The following is a 25,986-nucleotide window of genomic DNA, read 5'->3' on the forward strand; positions in this document are numbered from 1 at the left end:
AAAATTTTTAAAAAGGCTTGGGATTTGGCTCAGTAGTTAGGTGACCCTGGGTTCAATCCCCAGTACCCAAAACAAAAACAACAACAACAAAAAAAAAAAAAACAGAAAAAACAACCCCCACCAGATACCCATCCTGGAACTCAAAGCCCAACTCTTTTCTTTCCTCCCAAATGGACCCAGCCCAAGGCCCCAAGTCCTCTGCTAGGATGCCTCCTATTCCCATCAAAAAAGAAACTCTCCATGTGACCTTTCTTCCCTATTCCTCCAGCTTAGCATGATAGCTCTGACTTGACCAGCCTTTGTTTAGGGCAAAGCTAGGTGCCTAGTACTCGGCATTATTGATTATAATGCATGCGTGCAAACTGGAACTAATTTAATGGTAGCTGAGAGCTGCTAACACTACTGTAGCCACTCTATCTCTTGCCACCCCAAGGGCAACAGCAATATTCTGAATGGTTCCAACCTAGGCAGCTTGGCTACGGGAGTCCCCTCTCCCATCCAGGAGCTAGAGGGTGTCCCCACCACTCTTGACCAAGGCGTAGGTTCAAGCATCCTCCCATTCTTTCCCTGCGCTTCTAGGCACAGGCTTTCAGTTGGTGACAGTGGCAGAAAAAAGAAAGCAGAAGCAACAGTGAAGGTTCAGGTTTACTCTTTGGGAATAGGAAGGGGTGAAAAGGAGTACGTGGGCGGGGGCGCCCCTCAGTAGTCAGCTGTGTAATCTGTGCCATGTAGCCCCCGGCAGAGCAGTGTGAACTCCTTCACCATCTCCTTCACCCGCCTCTTGTTCACTCGCTCACTGGAGGAGGGAAGGGAAAACAGGTTAGCACTATCTACCAATACTGCCACCTCCTCCCTGCCCCAGCTCTGCTCACCGAAGGATCTGTTGGCTGAAGGTGTCCTTCTGTTCGGGACTGAGGCGGGCAGAAGGAAAACCAGGTGGTTGCAGTGCCTCCTTGATCCACAAGCTCAGGAGGCTGAAGCAGTGTTTGTTCAGGGCGAACAGGATATCGGCAAAGCAGTCCATGAGGCTGCGGGAGGCCTGGCCCCCAATGGCCTGAAGGAAAGGGCTTCTCAGTACACCCGGGTCTTGCCTCTTCTGCAGCCAGGAGGCCAAACCATGCCCCAGGGTTTCTGGGACAGTTCTGCAGCCACATTGCACAAGTGAATACTGCTTTTTCAGAGACAGCTAATCCTCGCAGCAATCCTAACAACTTTTCAGCCACTTAATGAAGGAAGAATCAGAATCCAAGAGCTTAGAGAACCAAATTCTTCAGCCTCCCAGAAAGTCAGTTGCCTCAGCAGTGAGGGCCTCCCCACCAACACCAAATCCCCACTTGCTCCAGCTCACCTCTAGCACTGCTACAAGCAGCATACGACCGTCCTCCTGTACCACCTTTCCCACAGATTCTACTTCTCCACACCGAGGCAGTAGCTCTGTCTGCAGAGGATGGAGAGGTCTGTCAGTCCTGGATCCTTCCCACCTCTTCCTGAGGATGACACCTACATACCATACCCCTATCCTCTAGAGTCCTGGGCAGGGCAGGGTTGGGGGATCAGTCAGCATGGGACTCACAAAGAAGCCACAGGAGGCCTTGACAGTAGGTGCCTCAGGGAACTTGAGGGCCAACACAGCTGTGGGAGAGACAAAGGCAGATCAGATGGGGCCTAAGAATCCTCCCAGGGGAGCCCCAGGCCCACCTGTCCACCTGGCCCCACTTACCACACTGGAACACAGCTTTGACATCCAATCGTTCACACAGGAACAAATCTGGCTTCCGCTTGAGAGCCTGCAGGAGGTGGAGCTGGTAAGCCCAGCCCCAGCCAAATCCAAGGACCATCCCCCCACTCACCTTCCACCCCAGTCCCTAATTTCACGCATCACAGGTAAAGGCTGCAACCCAGCCATCTCTGGGGAACCCAGACCACTCCACAGTTCAGTTGGTCAGGCGAGGAACAGCCCAAGGGGTTCTGTGTAAATGTATGTGTACATAAATGTACAGGTGTGTGAAAGAAAGGTTGGAGGTGGGGATCATAATGCAGAAAAATGTGGGTCATAAGTCACTTCCAGAGCGAACACTTCCTTCCCCTCTCCACCAGGGGCCAGACCTCCTGCAGGGTCCAGGTATCCAACACTTATTTTGCTTTCATTCACAGAAGAAGTCGAGCCCCCCTGGGTTTATGATCAGAGCAGCAGGAAGAAGAGATGGCAGCTGGACATGGACCCCCAGCCCAGCAGACCCCCACCATGTCTTGCCTACATTCCTCAGCCCCCTCCAGCTCCTGTTCAAGATGAGGAAAAGTAGGACAGGAGCCTTGGAATCCCAGCCCCATCTTTCACCTAGGATACCCTGTGTCCAGGGCCTTCTCAGCCATAACTACCCTAGGAGCAGTGCTGCCATGGGGGGAGCAGATGGATTGAGGGGGCAGATGACTTGCTCCAGTTGGTACCAGGACATGACTGGCACATCCTCAGGTCACAAGATACACTCAGCACAGCTCCAGCAGTCCTCAAACACTGCTTTTTCCCGGGCAATGCCCCCAGCGCATATCATACAAATCCCCACCCTTCAACCCCTCACATACCTGCTACCCCATGTTCACTCATGTGCAAATATCCCGACATGCACCCTCACTTGAAAGGCCCTACTCACACAGCGGTATCCTAATCCCTTACATGCACGCACTGTCCCATATCTGCAGCACACCCTCACCACAGAGTCACACACCCAAACACCCCACATCCCAAACCATCCACATACCCATACTCTCAGTCTACCCAGGCCTCCCACGTATGTACACTCTCCCAGCACACCCACAAATACACATTCAAACACCCTCCCCACCAAAGATATATCCTTGTGGATACCCATATACATATTCATCCAGGCTCAGAACATTCTCCATCCTCTCCCCTCGCACTCCCCCACTAGACTGTAAATTCCATGAGATCAAGAACCATGTCTGCATTTGCTCACTATTATATCCTTAGCACCTAGCAGAGTGCTAAGCATGTATTATACACTCAGTCAATATCTGTGGAATAATTAAGCAGAGACACACTCCATTTACCTCAACTCACAGGACTCCCCCACCCCATAGGAGTCCCTAAACACACAGCACTCTGTATCATACTAATTCTGTACTGCCAACACACAACACACATTCCTGTCCTCCATTAAAAACACACTCCTGCTGGGTGCAGTGGTGTATGCCTATAATCCCAGCAGCTCAGGAGGCTGAGGCAGGAGGATCTCAAGTTCAAAGCCAACCTCAGCAACTTAGCAAGGCCCCAAGCAAATCAGCAAAACCCAGTTTCTAAATAAAATATTAAAAGGGGCTGGGGATGTGGCTCAGTGGTTAAGCACCTATGGGTTCAATCCCCAGTACGAACACACATACACATACACACACACACACACACACACACACTCCCACAGCCTAATATACACCCTCTATCACATTCCACACTCAACATCCCTCAATACAACACCAACACAACAACACAAACGTACTACACACATCAATGTACGACATGCATCAACGCACATGCCCACACTTCAACTTCACATTTATCTCAATGCCCAAAACAATACACATACTACTTACAGATTTCTGCTCTCTTCACAAATCAAACTCAATACATACAAAATAAGGTGCAACACACTTAGACACATACCAGACACAAACGCATCATAACGTGGTCTCACAGTGGAGCCTGCACCCCACCACCCAGCAGCAGCACAACCTCTCCACCAGCCAGACTCCGGGCTCCAGTGTTCACATTTACCTTTAGCCCTTCCCTCTGGAGCTGCTCCAGGCCTACCTCTTAGAGCAGGCTGGGAGTGCAGAGGCAGGCAGTTCCCGGCAGGAGCACGGGAACAGTGCAGCCCAGACCCTTCAACTCCAGCCCTATCCCTGAATGTCCTGGGCAAGCCAGCCACACAGGAACTGCTGGGCACAGTCACCACCCACTCCCTTCCCCACTCCCTCCAGGCCGGCCCCCTTCCCTCCCTTCGGGATCAGCCTCTCCCTGGTCTTTGTAGGAGACTGAGCTAGTTGAGGCAAAGGGGCACTAAAGGAGGATGTTGGGTTGTCAACTTCCACGGAAACAGATGAAGAAACTCTATTCAACTGAACAGAAAAAAAAAATTTGTCAACAGAAAGCTAAAAATAGGCTTAAATTGAATATCAACATAAGAGAAAGAGAAAGAGAGAGAACAGAACGTGAATGAATAAAACTAAAACACACCTGTGCCAGGAGTTGCATAAATGAATCAACAATATCAGGATGATCCCTGGGCCCTAAAATATAATAAAGATGGAACTTAAGAAAAAATTATACAAACAGCAACTCAACCTCATATAGTTATGTGGGACTGAGAGCCTGCAGGGAGACAGCGTGGGGGCACATGAGCAGCAGGAAGCAAGATAAAGAAACAAAACATACAAAAACCATGAACTGGGAGAAGCCCAACAGAAAGAGACGGCAAAGTGAAGGACGGGCCTGCCCCAGCTCCCCTGAAGGGGCCTTCCACCTACTTCCCACTCTTCCTCAGGCCAGTCCCCGCAGTGTTCCTTTGGTGCTCAAGCAATTCTGGACTCCATATCGCTGAAGAAATAGCCCCCACACTCTTACTGTGGCCTCCACCAAGCTGGGGTAAACCCACTGCTTCTTGGCATATACCTTCCTATTACAGCCATGGAAGAGGAGGGCAGGGCTGGCAGCAGGTCAGTCCTTGGCCCCTCCTTTAAAGCCCAACTGATGACCCTAGAGAGTCAAAGGCATCAGGGCCTGAGAAAGTGCCCCTTACTTCCATGGCTAGCGGGCTCTTAGTCTGGCCAAGGAGAAGATTCTATTCCATCCACTTTAAACCAAAGGATTTCTGTTTGGATAGGGCAGTACCCCATGTGCTTTGGGGCTGGCCAGACAAGTCACTGGCCTACGGGAGTAAATGGTATCATAAGTCCAAAAAATGAGAGCCCCGCCCTGGCAAGGTCCCTCTATATGGACAGACTTAGCAGACAGCCAAGCTCAGGACTGAGGACCAGCTCCCACCATCTGGACATGCCAAGGAAGAGGGAAACCAGTCACCGTATCACCCCATGGTCCAGTGGGAAGGCAGAGCCCTAGGACGTCTACAACTGGGATGACATACAGGTATAGGGACCATCTTGCCCATCAAGACAACAACCCCAACAAATATGATGTTGGACACCTCTGCCTCCAGTTCTGATAATTCCCATGGCAAGAACAGGCATGCACCTGGAGCTCCTGTCTGGGCTTCTCCACTCTTCGGAGGATGCAGTGCAAAAACATCTGCCTGAGACACCATTAAGTAGCTGTGTGATCTTGTGCAAGCCACAAACACTCAGTTTCCCCATCTGTAACAAAGATAATAATCTCTTCCCTACTTCCTTCTCTAGGATTCTAGGAACCACCAATAAAGGCTGTCCCTCTCTGAACCCTGAGTTACTCAAGTCCTCAAAAGTAAGTCCCAATGTGCCCCATGCCTGGTGCCACTGTAGAAAAGTGGGTTCAATGTTCAGCTCAGTTGCTCTGCTGGAGGTGAGCCAGACAGTGATGAAGAAAGGTTCCAAGGGCAAGGAGCCCTCATCCTCCTTTATTTAACAGCGTCTGAGGCCCACTCTATGCTGGCCTCATTCTGGACACTGGGGATGCAGGGAGAAGAGGCTTAATCTTGCCCTTGAGGGGCTCAGTCTAGAAGAAAGACAGACACAAAATCTGGTTGTTGTGTGTGGTCAGTGCTGTATCAGCAGTGTGTCCACAATGTAATTTCGGCACAAAGTTAGAAGTACCCAATTCTGCCTCAGAGGCACTTTTCTGAGGATTGATGGTCTTCCTCCTGTCTAAGGCCTGAGGAGTGAGTGTTTATCCAGTAAACGGCCCAGGGCATTCCAGTCAGAGGAGTTGTAAGGAAATGGGACGAGGTAAGGAAAAAGTCAGTGTGGATTCTACAGCAGTCATGAGGACACTGGCACATTAGAAGTACACATTAGAGGTACACCAGAGTTTTGCTATATAGGTGGGAATAGGACAACAACTTGAGGGCAACAGGCAGCAAGGAAAGGAAGGGAAAATGCTCAGATCTGTGTTTTATAGAGAACCTTACAAACTACTGTATGCAGAATGGATTCCAGAGAAGTGCACATGTCAAAGTGGAAAATTGTTGAAGTAATTCAACAATCCTAAACTGAGGCAGGACCCATGGAGGGAGAGGAGGAAAGATGCACAGAGTTAGCACCATTGGGATTTGTCCCAAAGAGGGTACAAGGAATGGGGAGAGGTAGAGTTGAGGACAACTGCACTGGGTTTCTGGCTCAGGTTTCCCCTTAGTTTGGACCTACCCCATACCCCAGAGAAAAGAGAGGCCAGGACCAAGGGACCAGACACTGAGACTATAAACAAAGAACACTCTGGACTCCAGCTGAGATTCCTGGTGGTTTTTTTTTTTTTTTTTTTTTTTTTTTTTNTGTCTTGCCTACATTCCTCAGCCCCCTCCAGCTCCTGTTCAAGATGAGGAAAAGTAGGACAGGAGCCTTGGAATCCCAGCCCCATCTTTCACCTAGGATACCCTGTGTCCAGGGCCTTATGTTGCTGGGGATTGAACCCAAGCCCTCTACCAACTGAGCTATATCACCAACCCTCTCTGGTGGGTCTTAAATCTGGGACTACAAATCCAGGCAAGATTCACAAAGCTGGCAGAGCAGTGCTGTTTCTTTCCTAGGCTGGATGCCTGGGTTAGATAGCTGGGGAAGGTTGGAGGCTGCTCTCATATCTCTCAGAGGTCACAAAGAGTTGGGGCTGGGACGAGTGCCAAAGGTACTTGGCTTTGGGCCTAGAAAGGACTAAACCTTAATGTGAGGAAAGGATCCCCAATCTGAGTACTTTATGTGCAAAACCCCCAAGCCAGGGCCCCAAAGGGAGTGCCTAAACCTATAATAATCCTATCAAATATGTGATCTCTCCATTTCACAGATATGGAAATGAGGCTCAGCAAAGGTAAGTGACTTGCCCAAGGTCACACAACTAGTTGGTGGTGATGAGCTTAGAATCTAGGTCTACCTGACTTCAAAACCCATGTGCTTCCCACTTCTCATTACATCCCAAAGGAAAGGAGCCAGCCTAGTGCCCCAAGTCCCTCAGAGCCTTGCCCCTGTCTTCCCCGATATCCAGGCTGGCCCTGCGCCCAGCAGGCCAGCAGAAGACATCATTCACCCTCTTATCCACTTCAACCTGAAGTGTCAACTATTTGTAAGGTGAAATTTGTGCTGTTCTTCATCCCACAAGTATCCAAGTCCCATGTGCAACTCAGGGGACAGAGAACACAGTGGGCAGCTTTGGCTCCCCAGTCAGGGAAGCAGAGGCAGTGGCATTGGCGACAGCAGCAGAGACCCTGCTCAGGACCTACCTTGCTGGAAGAGAGTGAGTGTGACGGAGGTGACGAGCAGGAAGAGGGCCTCAATTGGGGGAAAGTGGGCCGGCTCATGAGCAAATATGTGGACCAGCTGAAACAAAGCAGAGAACACTGGTCAGCTGGGGCACTTCTTATCAAGTCAAAATCCCTAACTGTGGTGGGGGACTCCAGCCATGCAGCCTGCTAACCCATCCCACCCAGGTCAGATCTCTGCCTAAGATGATATCCAGAGCTGCCCAAACCAGAAGGCCCACCTGTCGAGTGAGGTCAAGAGCAGAGGCCTGGGGGATAGTGCTGTACATCCGGCCTAGCATCTCACACAGCTGTGGCACCATGGGGGCAAAGTCATCCAGCAGGGTCTTAACAGACTTCTCAAAGATGGCGCACACCGCCTTGGGAAGAAAACACAGGGGCCCTGGTCAGCAGGTCACCACTAGCTGGAACAGAACTGTAGCTCTGCCCAGAGGGGGCCTAAGAAAGGACCCTTACCTAGAAGCCTGGCCAAGCCCTGCAAACCAAGAAAGATAAACAATCTGACCTTCACCCTGAAAGGCAGGGGGCAAAAAAGCCCTCCACACAGGGGCATAGGCTGAAACTTTGCCACTTAACTCTTGCTACTTACATCTCCACCATTTCCTCTCAGAGAGCAGCAACAGCAACAAAAGCCTGAATTGAGAAGGGACCAAAGGCAGGTCTCTGATGCTATAACAGATACCTGATTATCTCTCAGCCCTAATGTCATAGCCCTTTTGTTGAGTACTTCTTATGATACTGGAGAGTTCTAAATATCTTCCCAGAAGATTCCTTGTCTCTGTAGGACAAGATTTCCACCCCCTTATTTCCTCCAGACCACTGCCAACCAAAGTGGGGCAGCAACTCTTAAGTCCTGGCTCTACCTCTGAGCAAAGTCACCATGGGAGCAGAGAGTGAGGATCAGGGCTCACCTCCACCACCTGGGCATCATTCAACCACTTGCTCAGCACCTTCTGGATAAGCTGGAAGACCTGCTGCAGCACCACCACCACCTGAAGACACAGGGAGAAGTGAAGTGCCCCCACCATCCCTGCCACCCACCTGAGGGGGATCTGAATTCTAGAGGTTATTTCAGAGGAAGCTTCAAACTTCAAAGCAGGGACATCATGAGTACATTATGACAGGGCTGGGGTTGTGGCTCATTGGTAGAGCGCTCGCCTAGTTCATGCGAGGCCTTGGGTTCGATCCTCAGTACCACATAAAAATAAATGAGTAAAATAAAGGTATTGTGTCCAACTACAACAAAAAAATAAATACAAAAAAAAAAAGGATTATGACAAATCTGTAAACTTTTTTTTTTTTTTTTAATTACTCTCTAGGGGCTGGGATTGTGGCTCAGAGGTAGAGCACTCGCCTAGTATTCGTGAGGCACTGGGTTTGATCCTCAGCACCACATAAAAATAAAGATATTGTGTCCACCTATAACTAAAAAATACATATTAAAAAAAATTACTCTCTATCCACTCAGTTCAATAAAACCAAGGCAATGGACTAGAGACATGGAATAGGGAGTCCCAGGGGTGTGTAGGTGTGGGCAGCTTATGGAGAAGAAGAAAGCAGATAAGGTCCTGAGAGGGGAGGGAAGGCAGGATGATGACTGCCACAGAAGGGGCTCTGTGGGACATTGGTGGGCCTGGCTTGGGTTTGAGCCACAAGAGCAACTGAAACTGGGGCCAGGATTTAAATGGAGGGATCAGGATGCATGTGGCTTCCTTCTCTTCAGGAGAAACCCTGAGGGAATTCCAGGAACAATGACCAAAGCAGTCCCTCATATTTGTACTGACCTTTACAGTATGCAAACTACTCACTCAAAACCACACCTGCTACCCAACACAGTCCCAAGAGATGAACAAGTCAGATACTCATGCTGAGTTTTTTAAAAAAATTTTTAGACGTCAATGAACCTTTATTTTATTCATATATTTATATGTGGTGCTGAGAATCCAACCCAGTGCCTCACACATGCTAGGCAAGTTTCTCTACCACTGAGCCACAACCCCAGCCCGACATGCTGAGTTTTGAGTGGGAAGTCAAGGTTTGCCCCAGGGAAAACAGGTTGTAAGGTTCACCCTACCACGCTGTGACCAAGCTTATCCACACTGTCTGGGGGGCAGTACTTATCACACTGCTTTGCAGCAATCTGTTTTTAAGGATTTCCTCTAGACTGACAGAAACCTGAAGGCAAGAACCATTACCTATGGAGTATGTAAGCATCCTCAGTGCCCACAGGGGACAATGAATGCCAAGCAGAAGATGCCACAGAGTCAGAGACTGAAGGAGGGCTCAAAAAAACAGTTGAGGGGGTTGAAGGTCAGTGTCCCTCCCGGGGCAAATGAACCTCAATAACATCACCCCTTTGGGCTGAGAACAAGGAAAACATCCACAGAACTGAATATGACAATGACATTGCTACAGGGTGGGAGACATTGATAAGATCATTCTGGGGTGAGAGAACCAAACATATTACCTGCAAGGGGCCAGGGAAACAATGACAACATTACTCACAGAGGTGGGGAGTGACAATGACATTCCCATGGGGGAGGGGGCAATGGCAAAGACAAGCCACCCACCGGGTTGGGTCCCTGTGGCACTGGCAGCTTCCGGAGCTCAGGACCTTCATGATCATCCTCGTGATGACTGACGTCCAGTGTGGTGAAGAGGTTGGAGAGAAGCCCCAAGATGTGGACAATGGCCAGCTTGTTGGAGGGATTGGGCTATGAGGAGAAGTGAATCAAGTTCCAGATCTCCCAGCTCCAGCTTGGTCCCCAGATTGCTCAGGCCCAGCCTCAAGGGTCAGTTCTGACCCAACCCCTCAGCAGTCACAGCTCACACAAGGGGAAGCCCCAAAGTCCCAGTGCTGCCCTGGCCCCCAGAGCTCACTTACTATCTCCTCTGCCAGCTTCTCCAGCTGCTGGATATAGGGTGAGATGAGCGAGTGCAGGTTCTTAAGGATTTCCTCCACTTGCAGGGCTGATAGCAGGAAGCCCAGAGCCTGCATCAGCCACATGCACTGGCTTGTCTGTGGGGCAGAAAACATGTACCGTCCATCTTGACCACATTTGGTTGTGAATGGAAAGGAGAATGAGCCTCTTGGGGAAGGTTTCCAACAACAGAGAATAAGGGATAAGGGTAGGATAAGGTAGAAACCAGGATTTTGGGGGATAAGAGGTTTCCATAATACCCCAAGGAAACCACCTAGAAACTTTTGAGTCATACCTTGTGGATCTGTTTCATCAGTACATCCTGGATATAAAAATACAGGAACACGGTATCAGCACAGTGCAGTGCACCCTGAGGCCCAGCACCACCCAGGCACTGCCTCTTCATACCTGGGAGACAGCTACGATATTGGCAGCATAGGGCGGCAAGTCATACTTGCATTCTCGGCAGATCTTCTTAAGGGTGGACACAGAAGAGACAGACAGCTCAGGATTGCCTAGGGCATGCAGAACAAGGGGCAGAACGCTGTTGATCATGACAGGGTGGTCGGCCAGCCATTCAGACAGAGCTCCTGAAAAAAAAAAAAAAAAAGAAAGGGAAGGATCTCTGAGACAGGCCAGGTTTGGTTTTGTACCATTTCCCTCAAGGCAAGCTGAGCTCCTGGCAGGGTCGAGTCATAGCACCAGCACAGAGGAGTGCTCATTCAGAGGACAGAATGCATGAGAATATGCATGCTCAAATGTGAGTCTCACAGCTGAGAAGCAGGAAGGGGTTACTACTCAACAGAGGCGCAACACCGCTGATCCACTGACAGTGCACTGGCCTCACTGAAATGCAGCTTGGTACACTTGCAGGGACAGTTGGATGCAGTGCTGACTGTGCATGGAGCCATGTGTCTCTCCCACTTTGGACAGGAAAGAGCAGGCTGGCCATGGCTAAGGATGGCTGCTATGGGTCTAGGAATGTGGTCATGGATATTTGCCAGGTCTCACCAATGGTGAACATGACAGTATCTGCCAGCTGTACGTTGCTGATGCTGATCCGTGGAATGAGACCAATGAGCCCAGGCACCACATCAGAATAGTTGACGTCGATGGTCTCCGCGATGGATTGGAAGCCATAAAGCAGAGCCTCTGTGTGCTGGGGAAAGAGGATGCCACTGGCTTGGCTGAGGAGGAGGGTGTGACAGGTCAGGGAGGGCTGAGGGAATCAGGTTTGGGAGGTACCTGCCAGGAGTAGGGCTCCTCTGAGCTGGTGAGCAAACGGCCCAGCTTGTCATAGAGGTTGCTGAGCAGCTCGGCCCCCAGCATCTCATAGACATACATGAGCGTGTCTGAGATGTCCACCCTGAGAAGCAGATGAAAGTCTTTTACACTGCCTGGATCCTGACCCAGGACTAAGAGCCTATCCCAGGACCCCCAAACCCTATGCAAAAATGCCTAAAGAATAGAGAAAGGAATCCTAGAATTCAGGAAGTCTGGCCTTGGGTCCCTTCCCTGATTGCCTTCATTATTTCAGGATTCCAGTTAGCTAGGGTTAGCCTGCTAGCATCACCTGTAAATTCGGAACTGCTCCTTCTCGTCTGAGGACCAGAATCCATATTCCTCATCAGAAGGGAACTGGGCCTTGTGCAGAAGCACATCCACCAGCTGGAAGTAGACTGGTCGGTACACCTGCTGGTATACAGCCTGCTTCTCTGCCTCAAAGGATAGAATGTCATCCTGAGAGGGTCAGGGGAAAACAATGAGCCACTTCAGAAGCCATAGAAAGCCCAAGGATCCACTTTCTTCCATGATGTCCCAGACCTACTGGTGTTGACATAGACATACCTGCAGTGTGTACCAGAAAGTTAGAGTTAGGGAGCTGGTAGTCTCATTGACAGGATAATGGCCAGGGATGCCTGTGCAGAACATGATCATGTTGACAAGTGCCAGGAAGCTCTGCCAGTGCTCTACTTGATCCAGCAAGGCCCTGAAGAGGAGGAGATATAGTAAGGTCATTCCACCTCCCCAAGGGGGTTCCACAATCCGACTTCTTAGAGGGCTCTGCTATCCCACCACCAGCTGCCCCCGACTCCCTACCGGGAGTGGTTCTCGCCCAGGGCCACAGCGATGCGACAGATGCCATGGGAAGTTTCCATGTCCCCATTCTGCACTGCCTGTCGCAGTTGTTCCTGCAGTCCCAGCACCAGTGGGATGAGTTTCAGAAGTGTGTTCACGTACCTAGAGTAATGAGATGAGGAGACTCATCAGAGCTGTCTGCTCAACCCCCACCAAGCTTTGAGAAAAAGACACAATCTCCCTGTCTTCCATCAGAGCCCACTCCTATCAAATCCTAAGCAAAAAAGAGGTCATGGTAGCTTTGATGCTGTCCATCTTGGGACAAACTTTAGGTCCTAGGAGAACTCTGGGAAGGAAGTATGAAAAGGTCAGTGTTATAGGTTGAATTATGTCCTCCAAGTGACTAAACGTTGATACTGGAATGGGTTAAAACTTTTATTAGTTCTGAGGTTAGATGAGGTGAATATATTTTGTATGTCAGAGTGACATAAATTTGGGGGGATCAGCAGTAAATGTGTGTTCCCCAAAATTATATGTTGAAATCCTAACTCCCAATATCTCAAAATGTGTCCTTATTTAGAAAAAGGCTCATTATAAACAAGGTCATCCTGGAGCAGGGTGGGCTCTAAATCTAATGCAACTGGTGTCCTTATAAGAAGACAGGTGAAGACAGAGACATGCAGGGAGAATGCCTAGTGAGGATGAAGGTAAGCCTGGGGTTACGCAGCTACAAGTCAAGCTACCAGGAGTCAGGAAGAGGTAGGGAAGGAGTCCCCTGCACTTTTCAGAGCAAGCATTGCCCTGCTGACACTTGATTTCAGACTTCTAGTTTCCACAATTGTGAGATAATAAATTTCTGTTGTTTAAAGCTTCTCAGTTTGAAGTACTTTGTTATGGCAGCGCTATGAAACTAATACAGTCACTGTTAGGAAAGAAGGACAAGGTGGGAGAGTCAAGACCCCTGTTAAGGAAGACTTCAGAAAGCAGCAAAACTCATGAGATTATCAATTCCACCCTCTCCTAGCAAACCCTAATTCCTGTGTACTCTGGTGGCATAGGGACAGAGAAGTACAGATGGTAAATTCAGAGAAAGCGCTAAGAGGCAAAATGGACAGGAAGTGACGAGAGACTGAATACAAAGATTGGGAAGTCAAGGATAACTCTCCAAGTAAGTAAAGGGTGAAGCTACTTACTAAGACCTGGTAGAGAGGTACAGTTACATCATTAATGAGAGGTAGAAAAGTGCAAAGTTCAGAATCAGGCATGATATACAAGCAGAGGCATTTAGAAAGAACAGGATATAAAACCCTGAAGCCCAGCAGAGAGGTTAGGGCAAGAGAGAGAGATTTCAGAGTCATCAGCTAACAGCTGGTAATTGAAGGTATGGGAGTAGATAAGAACTGCCCAGGGACAAAGCTTTGAATGAGAAAAAGGTCCATCCAGGTCAGAGGCCTGAAGCAAAATGATCCCTAAAGGAGGAGCAGAGGAAGCTCAGTATACAAAGGAGACTGAGAGAAGACTAGCTTGATCCCAATATGTGGGAACCAGATTAAGCAGAATAAGCCATCCTCTTAGAGGAAATCACATGCTTGGAACTCTCTGCTGTCAATCACAGTATCACCACAGCAATCTATGGAGGGAAAGAGAACTGAGGTTCCCAAAGGATTTCTGTCTGGAGTTGCTCCAGGTAGATTGCTAGGCAGTAGCCTCATAACTTTATGGGAAGATGAGAAGAACAAAAAGAGGCAACCAGCTCAGGGATGTTAGCTTCCTTCTCCACATCCCCATTTTGGCAGGAAAGGCTATCCATACCAGGACACCCCTGATTCAGAGACAGCCCCAGAGGGTGCTGCCTGGAGACAGCTGGGATAGCTTGTCTCATGCCCCTGACACAGGCTGCACCACCAGACAATGGGCATCTTCAGGCCAGACTCTGGTACAAAGAACAGGGGCAGGGGCAGGGCTATGGCCCACAGGCTCCCCAGAAGCTGAGCTGGGGACAAGAGGTAGTACCTAACCCCATAGCATCTCCACTGTATTCCAAGACTCTCTCCACCTGCCAAAGTTCATACAGACAGTAGGTACTCAGTGAGGATTATTAATTTGTCTCACCTGAGCCTCACAGTAGGCTAAATCAAGGACAATGTAGCCAAGAAGGGCTCAGAGTATCATTCAAGGTCAAACAGATTGCAGGTTGAGACAACCCCTGAAACTGCTCTAGTTCTGCTTCCCTTTCAGAGTCCAAACAAAAATTTCCCAAAGGATTCATGCAGATCTCAATCCTTATCTCCAGTTCTGAGGGGAGCCCCCAACATTCTGTCTAATTCACCTTTCCTCTTCTCCCAGGCCCCAATGAAAAGCAGTTCCAGGATTAAAAATATATTTTAGGAAAAAATTACATTTCAAAGAAGACCAGGAAGCAGCAATAGCTGTGGAGAAGCAGGAAAATGGCTACTGTGTGCAAGCTCAGCCAGGGGAAAGGTTGATGTCAGAGCACCTGGGGAAGGCAGCACTTGGATGACCCAGGAATCAAAGTCACTGAAGGTGACTTTCTTAAGCCAAAAATAGGAAACTAGACTGTATAGAGCAAGCCCCAAGCTGACTCTGGGCTGGGTATAGCCCACTCAGGGGAAAAACTCCTACAAAGATTTCCTACCATCTGAGAACAAATGCCAGAGACCTGTGAGTGGAAAGAATAAGCCTAAAGCCCCAGAAGTTTCTAGATTTGATGAAGGATGACTGGGAGGATGACTTTAGAACTACAGCTAAGACTGGATTCAAAGGACCTGGCTGCTGTTGGTCAGCTCCAGCAGCTGAGGCCAGGCTGCTGGGGACTCCTTGGCTGCTGCTCACACTGAGCTCAGCCCAGACCTGCAATTAGAGCTCTGGGAGAAGAGCTGAGAAAATGGGAAGAGTTGCTAAGCAACCAAGGGGCTGCAGCCAATGGGCGCTCAGGAGGCTGTGGGTTCCCTCACTGGCTCCTTGCTCGCTCATTCGTTCAGAAGAGAAGGGGCATCAATTACCTGCCAAAGCCCTTGAGACAGGCTGGGTAGGTAAACTTGGGTGTATTCAAGGACACCCTACATCACCCAGGTACTTGTCCTAATCAATTTCTTTTAGCCACCAAGCACTTGAGCTTTAGGCTGCCAAGAGAGGCCTTGACCTGGGACTTGGTATCCACCTTATGAGGGAAAACTGAGAAGCCAGGAGATAAGTATACTGACTATCAATGCAACAACAATACCAATAACTAGCCAAAAAACAAAAACAAAAAACTGTCATTTATGGAGTATGCAGGAATCATGCTAAAATTTTGCAGGCATGTCCTTATTTAATCTTCATACCAAAAGTTACCCCCCATTCCCAGTACTAGGGATTGAACCCAGGGGCACTCTAACACTAAGCTACATCCTCAACCCTTTTCATTTTTTATTTTGAGACAGATCTTGCTAAATTGTCCAGGCTTGTTTCAAACTTGCAATCCTCCTGCCTTAGTCTCTCAAATTGTTGGGATTACAAGTATGTACCACTATGCCCCAAAGCAGTTTTCTTTTTTTCTTAAAACCAACCCCAAACTAGGTGCAGTGGCACATACCTGTAATCTTAGCAGCTTGGGAAGCTGATGCAGGAGAATTGCAGATTCAAAGCCTGCCTTAATATTTTAACAAGGTCCTATGCAACTTAGTGAGACCCTGCCTCATATAAAAAATTAAAGAGCTGGGGATGTGGTTCAGTGGTTAAGTTCCCCTGGGTTCAATCCTGGGTACAAAAAAACAAAAACACTAACTCAATGTTTTGTTTAATTTAGTCTTAAAAATCAGTGGTTACGGGCATTATCTATGTGCATGTGCTTTAGCCACTGATCAACTAGGCCCATTATCTATTGCAAGATTCAGTTTTTACTTTTTATGCCCAATTCTAAAAGTAAACAGCTTAGTGGGGTGTGATGGTGCACTGTAATCCCAGTGACTCAGAAGCCTGAGGCAGGATGATCGCAAGTTCAAAGCCAGGCTCAGCAACTTAGACCCTAAGCTTGTTGGCAAACTGTTGTCTCAAAATAAAAAAAATTTAAAAAGGCCGTGGATGTGACTCGGCAGTTCAGCAAGCCTGGGTTCAATCCCCAGTACCATAAACAACTTCAATCAATTTAATAGTATGTGTGTTTAACACTATGTGATTTCTCTCTTAAAATAAATAAATAAATAAACAAGGTTCCCATTAAATTTATCACATATGGTACAAGAACCAAACATAAATATACACAACCACTCATTCTGTCCCCAGTCTAAAATATGTGACATACCAATGACCTATATGTACAAATAGGGGCTACTAACTCCCCCACCCCCTTACAGAGGGGCTATGAAAGGACTCCCATTTCTCAGGGAGTTAAAATAGTCTTGATCAGGGGCCAACCCTATGCCTCTTACCCTATCCCTTTACAGAGGGGCCATGAAAGAAGTCCCATTACTCAGGGAGTTAAAATAGTCTTGATCAGGGGCCAACCCTGTGCACCTTACCCTATTTAAATCTTTACAACTCTGTCAGTTTGATATGATCACCTCCATTTTTTTACTGATATGGAAACCTGGGCTATTCTTGCATGCAGTCTCTTTCAATAGTTTTCCCCTCCAACTTTGCTAAGGATTCCCAAAACCCTATCTTTGAAATGTCAAGTATCAGGTCTCCAGTCTTGAAGACTTTCCAACCCACCTTATTCCAAAACTCTAGCAGACCATTTTCTCTGCTTAAAATCCTTTTAATAAGGGGGCTGGGGTTGTGGCTCAGCGGTAAAGTGCTTGCCTCTCTTGTGCGAGACCCTGGGTTCAATCCTCAGCACCACATAAAAACAAATAAGTGAAATAAAGGTATTGTGCCCAACTACAACTAAAAAATAAATATTTTAAAAAAATCCTTTAATAACTTTACATCATCCTCAGGATGAAGATCACACTGACAAGGTCCTGCATGATTTGGGCCTAGATCTCCTACAAATAATGGCCCCTAAACCTTGCTATCTAATCATACCAATGATTTACAAATTACCACTCAATGTACTCTCATTTTCTCATCCGTTGGCTCTTGCATCTGTCTGGACTATCCTTCCCATATCCATTACTTCTATCTGGCTAACTCTTACAAGCCTTCCAAATATAGCTTGGAAGTCTTTCACAACCCTCAGATTACATTAAATGCTGCTTCTGGGCTCCTAGACGCCCCTACTTTCTCCTTCAGTTTTCATCATACCAATGCACATGCTCATTTGTGTGCCTACCAGATTGTGAGCTCCTGACATGTAAAAGTTCAAGCATTCCACCTATGTGCTCCCAGATGCAGGACCCAACTCAGCACACATTTGCCAAACACTTCACTACATTCACCTTCTTCTAAGTCCTTGAATGCACTACTGTGCTGTCCACCACAGGCCTTAGCACCTGCTGTGGTTCCTGAAGCTGGGAACATTCCTTCTCCTCACCCAATCTCCCTCTCCTCTACCCCTCCCCATTAGATAATTCCTTCTTTTCATCCATTCAAAACTTGAATGTTATCATGTGCCAAGCACAATAAGGACAAAATGACAGTCCTTGTTTTCACAGAGCTGAGTGACTAACGGGGAGATACGCTGATTTATAATGAAATCAGGTTATAGGATAAGAAGAAAAAATACTAAGAGTCCATAAATAATACAACAGAGAAGACCAAGCTTAGTCTTAAAAATCATGGGGGACTTCCCTTTGGAAGTGAAATCTGAGGCAGAGGTGATATGTCAAGTACATGTTCAGAGACTAGAAGAAACACAGGACATTCAGAAAACTGAAAAGACCAGGTAAGAGGATAGTAGAAAGCAAGGAGAAATAGCATGAGATAAGGCTGGTCCTGCCACACTGTGCAACACATCAAGGACTGTGAGCCTCACTAAGATTCTGAATTTTATCCTAAGAGCAGAGAGAGGTGACAGAAGTGTTCAGATCAGAAAGAAAAGATTAGAGCCTCATTTTCAAAAGAACAACTCTGGCTGCTGGTACAATAAAGGGTACAAGAGTAAAAACCAGGGGACTGGTGAGAAAACTACTGAAATCTGGGGAGAGAGATGATGACAGCTTGGACTAGGGTGGTAGCAATGGAAATTGAAAAGAATAGATTTGCAATATGGTCAGGAGCAGAACAGCCAGGACTTAGTGACTGGTTGAGAGAAAGAGAATGGACAAATATTTTAACTGAATAATTTGCTGGATGATTAACTGTGTGAATGTCTGCTTGGCTCTCTAAATCATGAAGACAGGGGGCATGTCTTATTTGGTTCCTTGTTGTACCTCTAGCATAGGACCAAGCATGCAATAGGCACTTCACTGATGTTTATTGAACAGATGGATGGATATGTGGCTGGCCAAACAGGCACTCCCTCTCTGGGCAGGCGGGGACCAGCTCACCTCTGGGCATCAGGCTGCGAGATGGCATTGACGATTGCCTCCACACTGCTGTCAAAGAGCTCCGTGTCCTGCAGAGCAGCAAAGGCAGCCTGAATAAGTGCCTCACAGTCCTGCAGTGGCACTTCCAGCTGTACCCAGCTGGAGAAGCACTTGAGCACCTTCTGACGTACACAGCTGGGTGAGCTGGGCTGCTGTAGCAGCTGCTCCAGCAATGGGAAGACAGCCCCACACTCCACTGCCAGGCTGGCCCGCACCAGGCCTTTGCGGTACTGGGGCAGGCGGCTGGTCTGGAACTCCTCAGGCAGTACTGTCAGCAGCTCTAGAAGGGCCAGGCAGCGGCCCTGGCCATCCACTGGTGAGTCCTCAGCCTGGAAGAGTCTTACCATATCTGCCACAGCACATGGCCAAGCATCAGGCATCATGCTGAGAGCCAGTGAGGCCAGCGCCACACACAACCGAGTCAGCACAATCTTCGAGCCACTGGCGAAGCGGGTGATCTGGGTGAAGAGCTGTGCCTTTAGGCTTTCATACTGATCAGTGGGGATATCACTCCAATAGCGAGAGATCTTGATGTGTAGGGCACTGGCCCCAAAGTACTGGATCTCAGGCACCTTGTCGGGCTGTAGTAGCTGCCAGCTGAAGTGCCAGGCCTGTGGGGACACCTGGGCCTGCATCAGCCACTTCTGAGCCAGGTTCTTGTTCTCAATGTTGGGGTCGTAGTAGAGCTGGTGCAGCGCCTGCAGGACAGGACAGGACTGAGCACATGCTGGCCACTCTGGATCCTGCCAGAGCCCAGAACAGAGGGTGTGACTTGTTCCCTCTCCCTGACTGGGGTGAGGGCAGAAAGGGTGGCTCAGGGCCTTACAATGTTTCCTGGACCTGGGGTCCTGCAAATATTTTGAGAGCCTGAATCTTGCCCATGTTCTACCATATCCTCTTCTTATAGCAAAATGTTATGGGTTCAGAGAGGGAATCTTCACAGGAAAGCAGAAAGAGGAGGCTGGGCTCCCCAAGGGTAGGCACTCAAGGGCAAGGCCCAGGTGGAAGAATGGCTCCATAGAGATAAAGCTAAGTCTGAGATGAACATGGAATAGCCTGAGGGGCCCTGACCCTCCCAGGCACAGCTGCTCCCATCAACTCCGATAGCTCCATTCACTCCCCTAGGATCATCCCTAGATTACTCCAGATGCTGGCACCAAAGCCAATTTGAAATCTAAGCAGGACTAACACTCATGCCAAGCAGCCCTAAGGCAGATACATACTGGAAGGGAGAGTGAAAACACCCCTCAGAGAGCTCAAGTGAGGGTTCAACAAGCTGGATCCAGAGAAACCTTGGGCATCACTGCAGCCCTGGCAAATACCTAGCCTGGAGCTGTCAACTAGCAGAATCCCCAGGGCCCCAATTGCAGTGGGATTTCACACAATAAGAAAATACTGGCTTGTCTCCCGGGTAGTGCATGAAACAGGGCACCACCATGCCAACACTGCCCAGCCCCAAGAGGTGGGAGAGTGAGGCCAGGACCATGGCTCTTAAACAGGCTTCATCCAACTAGGCTTAGCCCTGTCTATACCTTTGACAGCCAGTTACAGCCACTGTCCCTTGTTTGGCCCTCCAGGGATGCCAATAGGCATAAAACAGAAGCAGAAGGGATGCACCTTCAGCATTTGTTATGGCACACAGAGCTCAAGAATAACAAGTGAACATCTGCAACTTATCCCCTGCTTTCCAGCAAGGTAGCCCGGTGTCCCCATTCATCCCAAGGGGCATGAATTCCTCCATTCCAGGCTGCTGGGAGCAGAACACAGAATAGAACCCAAGAAGCAGTTCAGAAAAGATGTACTGAGCAATGGGATAGCCTGGGAGGGATATGGCAGGAAGCTATATGGGCAGGTGAGCAAGGAAAGGTCCTGTAAGGTTGCCAGCAGGGCCAGACCCCTTGGACACAGCACAAAACAAGAAAGCCAGCCCCATTCCTGCTTTCCCAGGACTGGTTTGGCTTCCATCCAATCAAGGAAGGACCCTTCTCAAAAAAAAAAAAAAAAAAAAGCGAAAACCTTACCCAGATTGTTTTAGTGCCAGATATTTTCTAAGCCATTGGCTGAACAAAGTCAGGTCCAGGATAATTTGGCATTAGTATGGTTTCTGGGGGGTGGAGGGGTTACTGAACTGCAGGTCTCCTGGGTTGCTGGTTTCCTATGGCACCCTCATGCATTTCCCATACAGCTGGACAACAGCCAGTCTGGCTGGAAGTCCAAGTCATCAGTACCCTGAAGGCAACAGCCCAAGACCCAAGAGTATCTGTCCACAGGGGAGCTGTGTCTAAGGAAAGCCAAAAATAGCCCATTAGATACTGCAACACTGCTGTACTGCCTGCCCAGAGACAGCAAATGCCAGGTGCTCTGGGAGCACTATCCCAGCGGGCACCCAGCCCAGGTCTGAGCTCTGGCATTAGTGTCAGTCCCCAGAACTTCTGCTCTGTCACTGGGGTTCCCACCCCAGAGCCCTCATACCTTCTCCACGTTCTCCACAGTGAAGTCCAAGGCTGGTGCTGCTCCAGCCCCTGCAGCCCCCGGCTGCTCCTCCCGCCGCTCCATCTTTGCTCCCTCCCTGGCAGGGAGGTGGACCCTGATCTGTCTTCTGCCCCAGCCCCTTGGCTGCTGGCCCCCTGCTAGACCCCGGCTTGGGCGCCCAGGGACTGGTGGGGTAAGGGGGTGCCCAGGGAGGGCATGGCTGCCGAGGCCTCCCCACCTCGTTTGGGGGTGGGGAGCTTGCCAGAGACCAAAAGGGGTGCTCTTAGGAGGAGACCCACTAAGGGGTACTCTGAGGAGGGACGCGTCAGTGAGGTGTTCCCAGACGCTGGTCCTAATGATAGGTCACGGTTCTGTCCCTAGAATCTATGAGGAGGAAGTCATTGGGGAGGGAGGCCTATGGGGGGAACCGAGACCCTGGCCCGTGAGGAGTCACAGGGTCGACGGCCTGTACCAACAACACCCTCGTCTGGGTGAGCGCTTGGGTGCTATGAGGAGGTCACGGGGCTGAGGGGTCACGGGGGAGAAAGCCCTTCGCGGATTACGGAGGCGTCCAAAGAAGCGCGGGGGGTGCAGCTTCGTGAGTCTGGGGCGAAGAGTCCGTGGAGTTGAGGGGCTGTGGCAGGTTCTCTCCGTTCGGCCTGGCCCGCGCTCTGCTCACAGCCTGGCTCCGGCCCCGATACCGCCGCTGCCTCCGCCCCAGTGACTGACAGACGAGCCGGCCCGGCAGGGACGGGGCGGGGACCTCAGTAAGGCGCGGGCTGCCCCGAGCGCCTGTCACTGACTCCACTAACTCAGGCCCCCACCCCCCCTGTCCTGGCCCGACACGGCCCGGCACAGCCCGGCACGGCCCAGCGGAACTACGAGGAAACTCATTCCGGGTCCTAGGCCCTGTCCTCGCGCCAGCTCGCGCGTCCCCGAGCAGGCGACGGAGCGGTGCGCCACCCGAGGTCCCCGTCGGAGCAAGGCCCCGCCGCTGCGCACCCTGGGAAGTGAAGTCCGCCCTGAGCTTAGCCGGAAGGCGGCGTCTGGCGGAGTGGCGGGCGGGAACACGTGGATTTGGGACCGGCGGAACTTAGCCTGTCCCAGGCCTACCGCGGCTGACAGGCACTCCCAGGCACACCGATGGCGGGCGCTGCGGGGCAGCTCCCTGAGAGGACGCGACTCAGGGGGCCTTTGGGTGTAGATGCGAGCTGGGCTGGAGAAGGGAGGGAAAGGGGCTGGTTCACTTCCATGCTTTCCTCCTGGCACAACGTCAGAACCAGGGAAGGAGTTGTTTTTGAGGAGGCCAACCACACCACCCTGAGAAGTTAAGAGCGGGGCTTGGTAAGCCTCAGGAATAAAAAGATGGGTGGTTTTCGGCACCACTCAATAAGCAACCAGGAAATCACATACCATGGACAGTGCTCGGAGGAATTTCATAAGTTTCCTTTATGTATACGACAAATAAGAGCAGCGCACATTTGTGTTCTGGGGCAGTATTTTGCATATCTTCGGTTCAGTTTTTTCAACAACTCAGAAGTCTCTGCCTTTCACCCCTTAAGTTGTACTTTTATTAACTCCTGCCAGCTATCCCAATCGGGAAGGAAATAATACTAATTAAAAACTAGGCTGGGGTTGTGGCTCAGCGGTAGAGCGCTCGCCTAGCGCATGCGAGGCCCAGGGGTCAATCCTCAGCCCCACATAAAAATAAATAAAATAAAGGTATAAAAAAAGAAAACCGAAGGACTTCTATATGTATGTTCAAATGGAGGAAGCTGGCATTGGAATAACTGTTGAGGCCTGAGAAGGTCAAGAACACTTCTCTGAGGAGGAGAAATTTGATCTGAACTTGATGAATAATGAGAGCCTGGGGTAGAGGGGGGTTCACTTAGCCAGCAAGCAAAGTCTAGTGGTGTTACCGCTGTTGACCAGTGAGGAGTCCTTGCTTCCCCAATGTTAAAGAATAACACCAGAGAAGCACACCAGGCAAGGTCAGAGTGGAAAATTAGAAGTTTATTAAAGGACAGCAGAAAAGACTTCTCCCAGAGGAAGAAGGGGACCCAAGAGATGGAATCTGTGGAAGTGTGGTTGTCTCTCCATTTTATAGTTTTCCGTGATGGAATGTAGGTGGGGAGGCGGCGGGGTGGGACACAGGTGGGCCAAAGAAGTAATCTGGGCACTTCCAAGTAGGCATCTTCAAGTTTGCTGTTCATTAACATTTCTTTGGGATGGACTACCTTCAAATCTGTTGGGGGCTGTTTCCTGGACTTCATTAACATTCCGAGTGTTGCTCAACTTTTCCTGAAATTCATTCTCAACATGGCCTCCATTTTAGATTTCACTCGATATTAGACCCGATTTACCTAACTACACTGACTGCCTAATTTTATTTTATTTTAAGAGAGAGAGAGGGACAGAGAGAGAATTTTAATATTTATTTTTTAGTTTTCGGCGGACACAACATCTTTGTTTGTATGTGGTGCTGAGGATCGAACCCCGGGTTGCATGCATGCCAGGCGAGCGCGCTACCGCTTGAGCCACATCCCCAGCCCTTTTTTTTTTTTTTTTAATATTTTTTAGTTGTAGATGGACACAACATCTTTATTATTTATTTTTATGTGGTGTTAAGGATTGAACCCAGGGCCTCACACCTGCAAGGCAAGCACTCTACCACCCAGCTACAGCCCCAGCCCTTGACTGCCTAATTTTAAATCTGTCTTCAGTGGGACTCTCCTCACTCAGGAAGTTTTTATCAAGAAAGTGCTTGAAGAACATTAGTTATTTGTGATCAGTTTAAGGGGATCTACATGGGGTAAGGAAGAGGGAGGGAACAGATGAGACTTGAAAAAACAAGTTGGGACCAATATACTCTTGTAGGAGTTTTTATATTATCCTAAATGCCGTATAAAGCCATAATGAGGTTTCAAGTGAGCAATGAAAAATTTGCATTTTAGAAAAAAATCAGTAGGGCTGGGGGTAGCATGCATGCGGCCCAGGTTTGATCCTCAGCACCGCACCACATACAAAGATACTGTGTAGGCCAAAAACTAAAAAATAAATATTTAAAAATTCTCTCTCTCTCTCTCTCTCTCTCTCTCTCTTAAAATAAAAAGAATACATAAAAAAGAAAAAATCTGTAGCACTGAAGGAAAAAAGGGTAGAGGGAGGAAACATTTGGAGGGAGGAAACTGGAAGCCAAAATAAAGTGCCGATTCTAGGCCTGCACCTAGGGTGTGAAATACTCTAGTGCAGGGTAGTTTAGAGCCAAGTAGGGATGAATCTGTGGGAGCCAGTTACAGTGGGCTGGAAGTTTCTCTAGTGGAAGATGGATGAGAGGGAGTTAGAAGCACAAATTCTGGAGTAAGACCTGGGTTCAAAAGTGTTTATGTCTCTTTCTAGTCATGAGGCTTGGCTTCTTTTGATATAGATTTTTTCCAGTGAAGGACAAACTGAAATAATACTTGAGTAGGACTTGGCCTGGAGGCTACAACTTAATTGGTGTGAATTTTCTTCCTGCTTCCAATCCAGAGTTCCTGTCTTCACCCCAGGGGTTTCCCTGACAGAGGAAGAAGCCACTCACCAACAATAGTTCCTGAATATGCTTCACAAACCCTTGAGAGGACAGATGGACTGAAGTAGGCGCTGAGGAGAATTCGGGACATTTCTGGGAGCCAGACCAAGGGTATCTCCAGGAGATGTGGATGGTAGTGCAGGGTAGCTTAGAGCCAAATGGGGATGAATCTGTGGGACCCAGTTACAGAAGGGTTCTTACCTTAGAAACAAGACTAGGACACACAGGGTCAGAACCTGTGACAATTTTGGTAGGGGTCTGGAAAGATTTCCAAAGCCAAAGAAAAAGGGATAGGAAACTTCTTGGGGCCACCTGGAATCACTACCAATACAGGTTCATGTCAAATTATCCATCTAAGCCAGGTACATTGGCACATGCCTGTAATCCCAAAAGCTGAGGCAAGAGGTTGCAAGTTTAAGGCCAGCCTCAGCAACTCAGTGAGACTCCTGTCTCAAACTGAAAAATAAAAAGGGCAGGGAATATGGCTTAGTGGTAGAGTGTTTCTGAGTTCAATTTCCAGTACCACCACCAAAAAAAAAAAAAAATTAGGCTGATACCTATTTATCACCTATGTATTTACTTATCTCAGAAGCATTTCATATCTATCTGTCTCTCTTGGAAGCTTTTCAGTCTAGCAACATAGTATGAATTTGGTCTGCAAAACAAGAGGAGAGGGCCTGGGTTTGTGGCTCAGTGGTAGAGCATTTGCCTTGCATGTGTGAGAAACTGGGTTTGATTCTCGGCACCACATATAAATAAGTGAATAAAATAAATGTCTGTCAACAACTTAAAAAAAAAAAACAAAACAAGAGGAGAGTCTTTCTGCTTGTGACTAAGAATTCTCAGGGAAGATCACCTCTAACTTCCACTTATCATGAAGGTTGGATACAGGCAATTTTCTTTGTAGCCCCCTGGTTAGGTAGAAGAAGCAGGTTTATTCCCTCCTATCTTATACTTGGGATTGAGCCCAAAGTGCTCTACCACTGAGGCACATCCCCAGCCTG

General features: G+C 48.9%; 1 protein-coding gene across 1 annotated transcript; it reads right to left on the reverse strand.

Annotated features, from left to right (window-relative positions):
- Positions 1-627: 627 nt before the first annotated feature.
- Positions 628-22,279, reverse strand: Ipo13 (importin 13). Its single transcript, XM_015485123.2, has 20 exons — positions 21,412-22,279; positions 18,901-19,637; positions 12,491-12,631; positions 12,239-12,380; positions 11,964-12,130; positions 11,636-11,756; positions 11,402-11,549; positions 10,799-10,980; positions 10,686-10,712; positions 10,354-10,488; positions 10,040-10,183; positions 8,381-8,461; positions 7,691-7,828; positions 7,431-7,527; positions 4,250-4,302; positions 1,721-1,787; positions 1,574-1,632; positions 1,349-1,438; positions 873-1,054; positions 628-796 (listed from the first exon to the last, which is right to left on the reverse strand). The coding sequence occupies exons 1-20, from the start codon at positions 21,493-21,495 to the stop codon at positions 700-702; spliced, it is 2,892 nt and encodes a 963-aa protein (XP_015340609.1). The 5' UTR covers positions 21,496-22,279; the 3' UTR covers positions 628-699.
- Between the last annotated feature and the right edge of the window lie 3,707 nt (positions 22,280-25,986).

This window comes from Marmota marmota, unplaced genomic scaffold, assembly GCF_001458135.2.
Source record: "Marmota marmota marmota unplaced genomic scaffold, marMar, whole genome shotgun sequence".
NCBI classification, from domain to species: Eukaryota; Metazoa; Chordata; class Mammalia; order Rodentia; family Sciuridae; genus Marmota; species Marmota marmota.

Bases quoted from the DNA above. Each gene is read 5' to 3' on its own strand.
- Ipo13 (XM_015485123.2), bottom strand. From the start codon at position 21,495: ATGGAGCGGCGGGAGGAGCAGCCGGGGGCTGCAGGGGCTGGAGCAGCA. The intron at 12,632-18,900 runs GTGAGCTGGTCC...TCATTACTCTAG, and splicing joins TCGCAGCCTGATGCCCAGAG to GTACGTGAACACACTTCTGA. The intron at 12,131-12,238 runs GTATGTCTATGT...TGACCCTCTCAG, and splicing joins CTTTCTGGTACACACTGCAG to GATGACATTCTATCCTTTGA.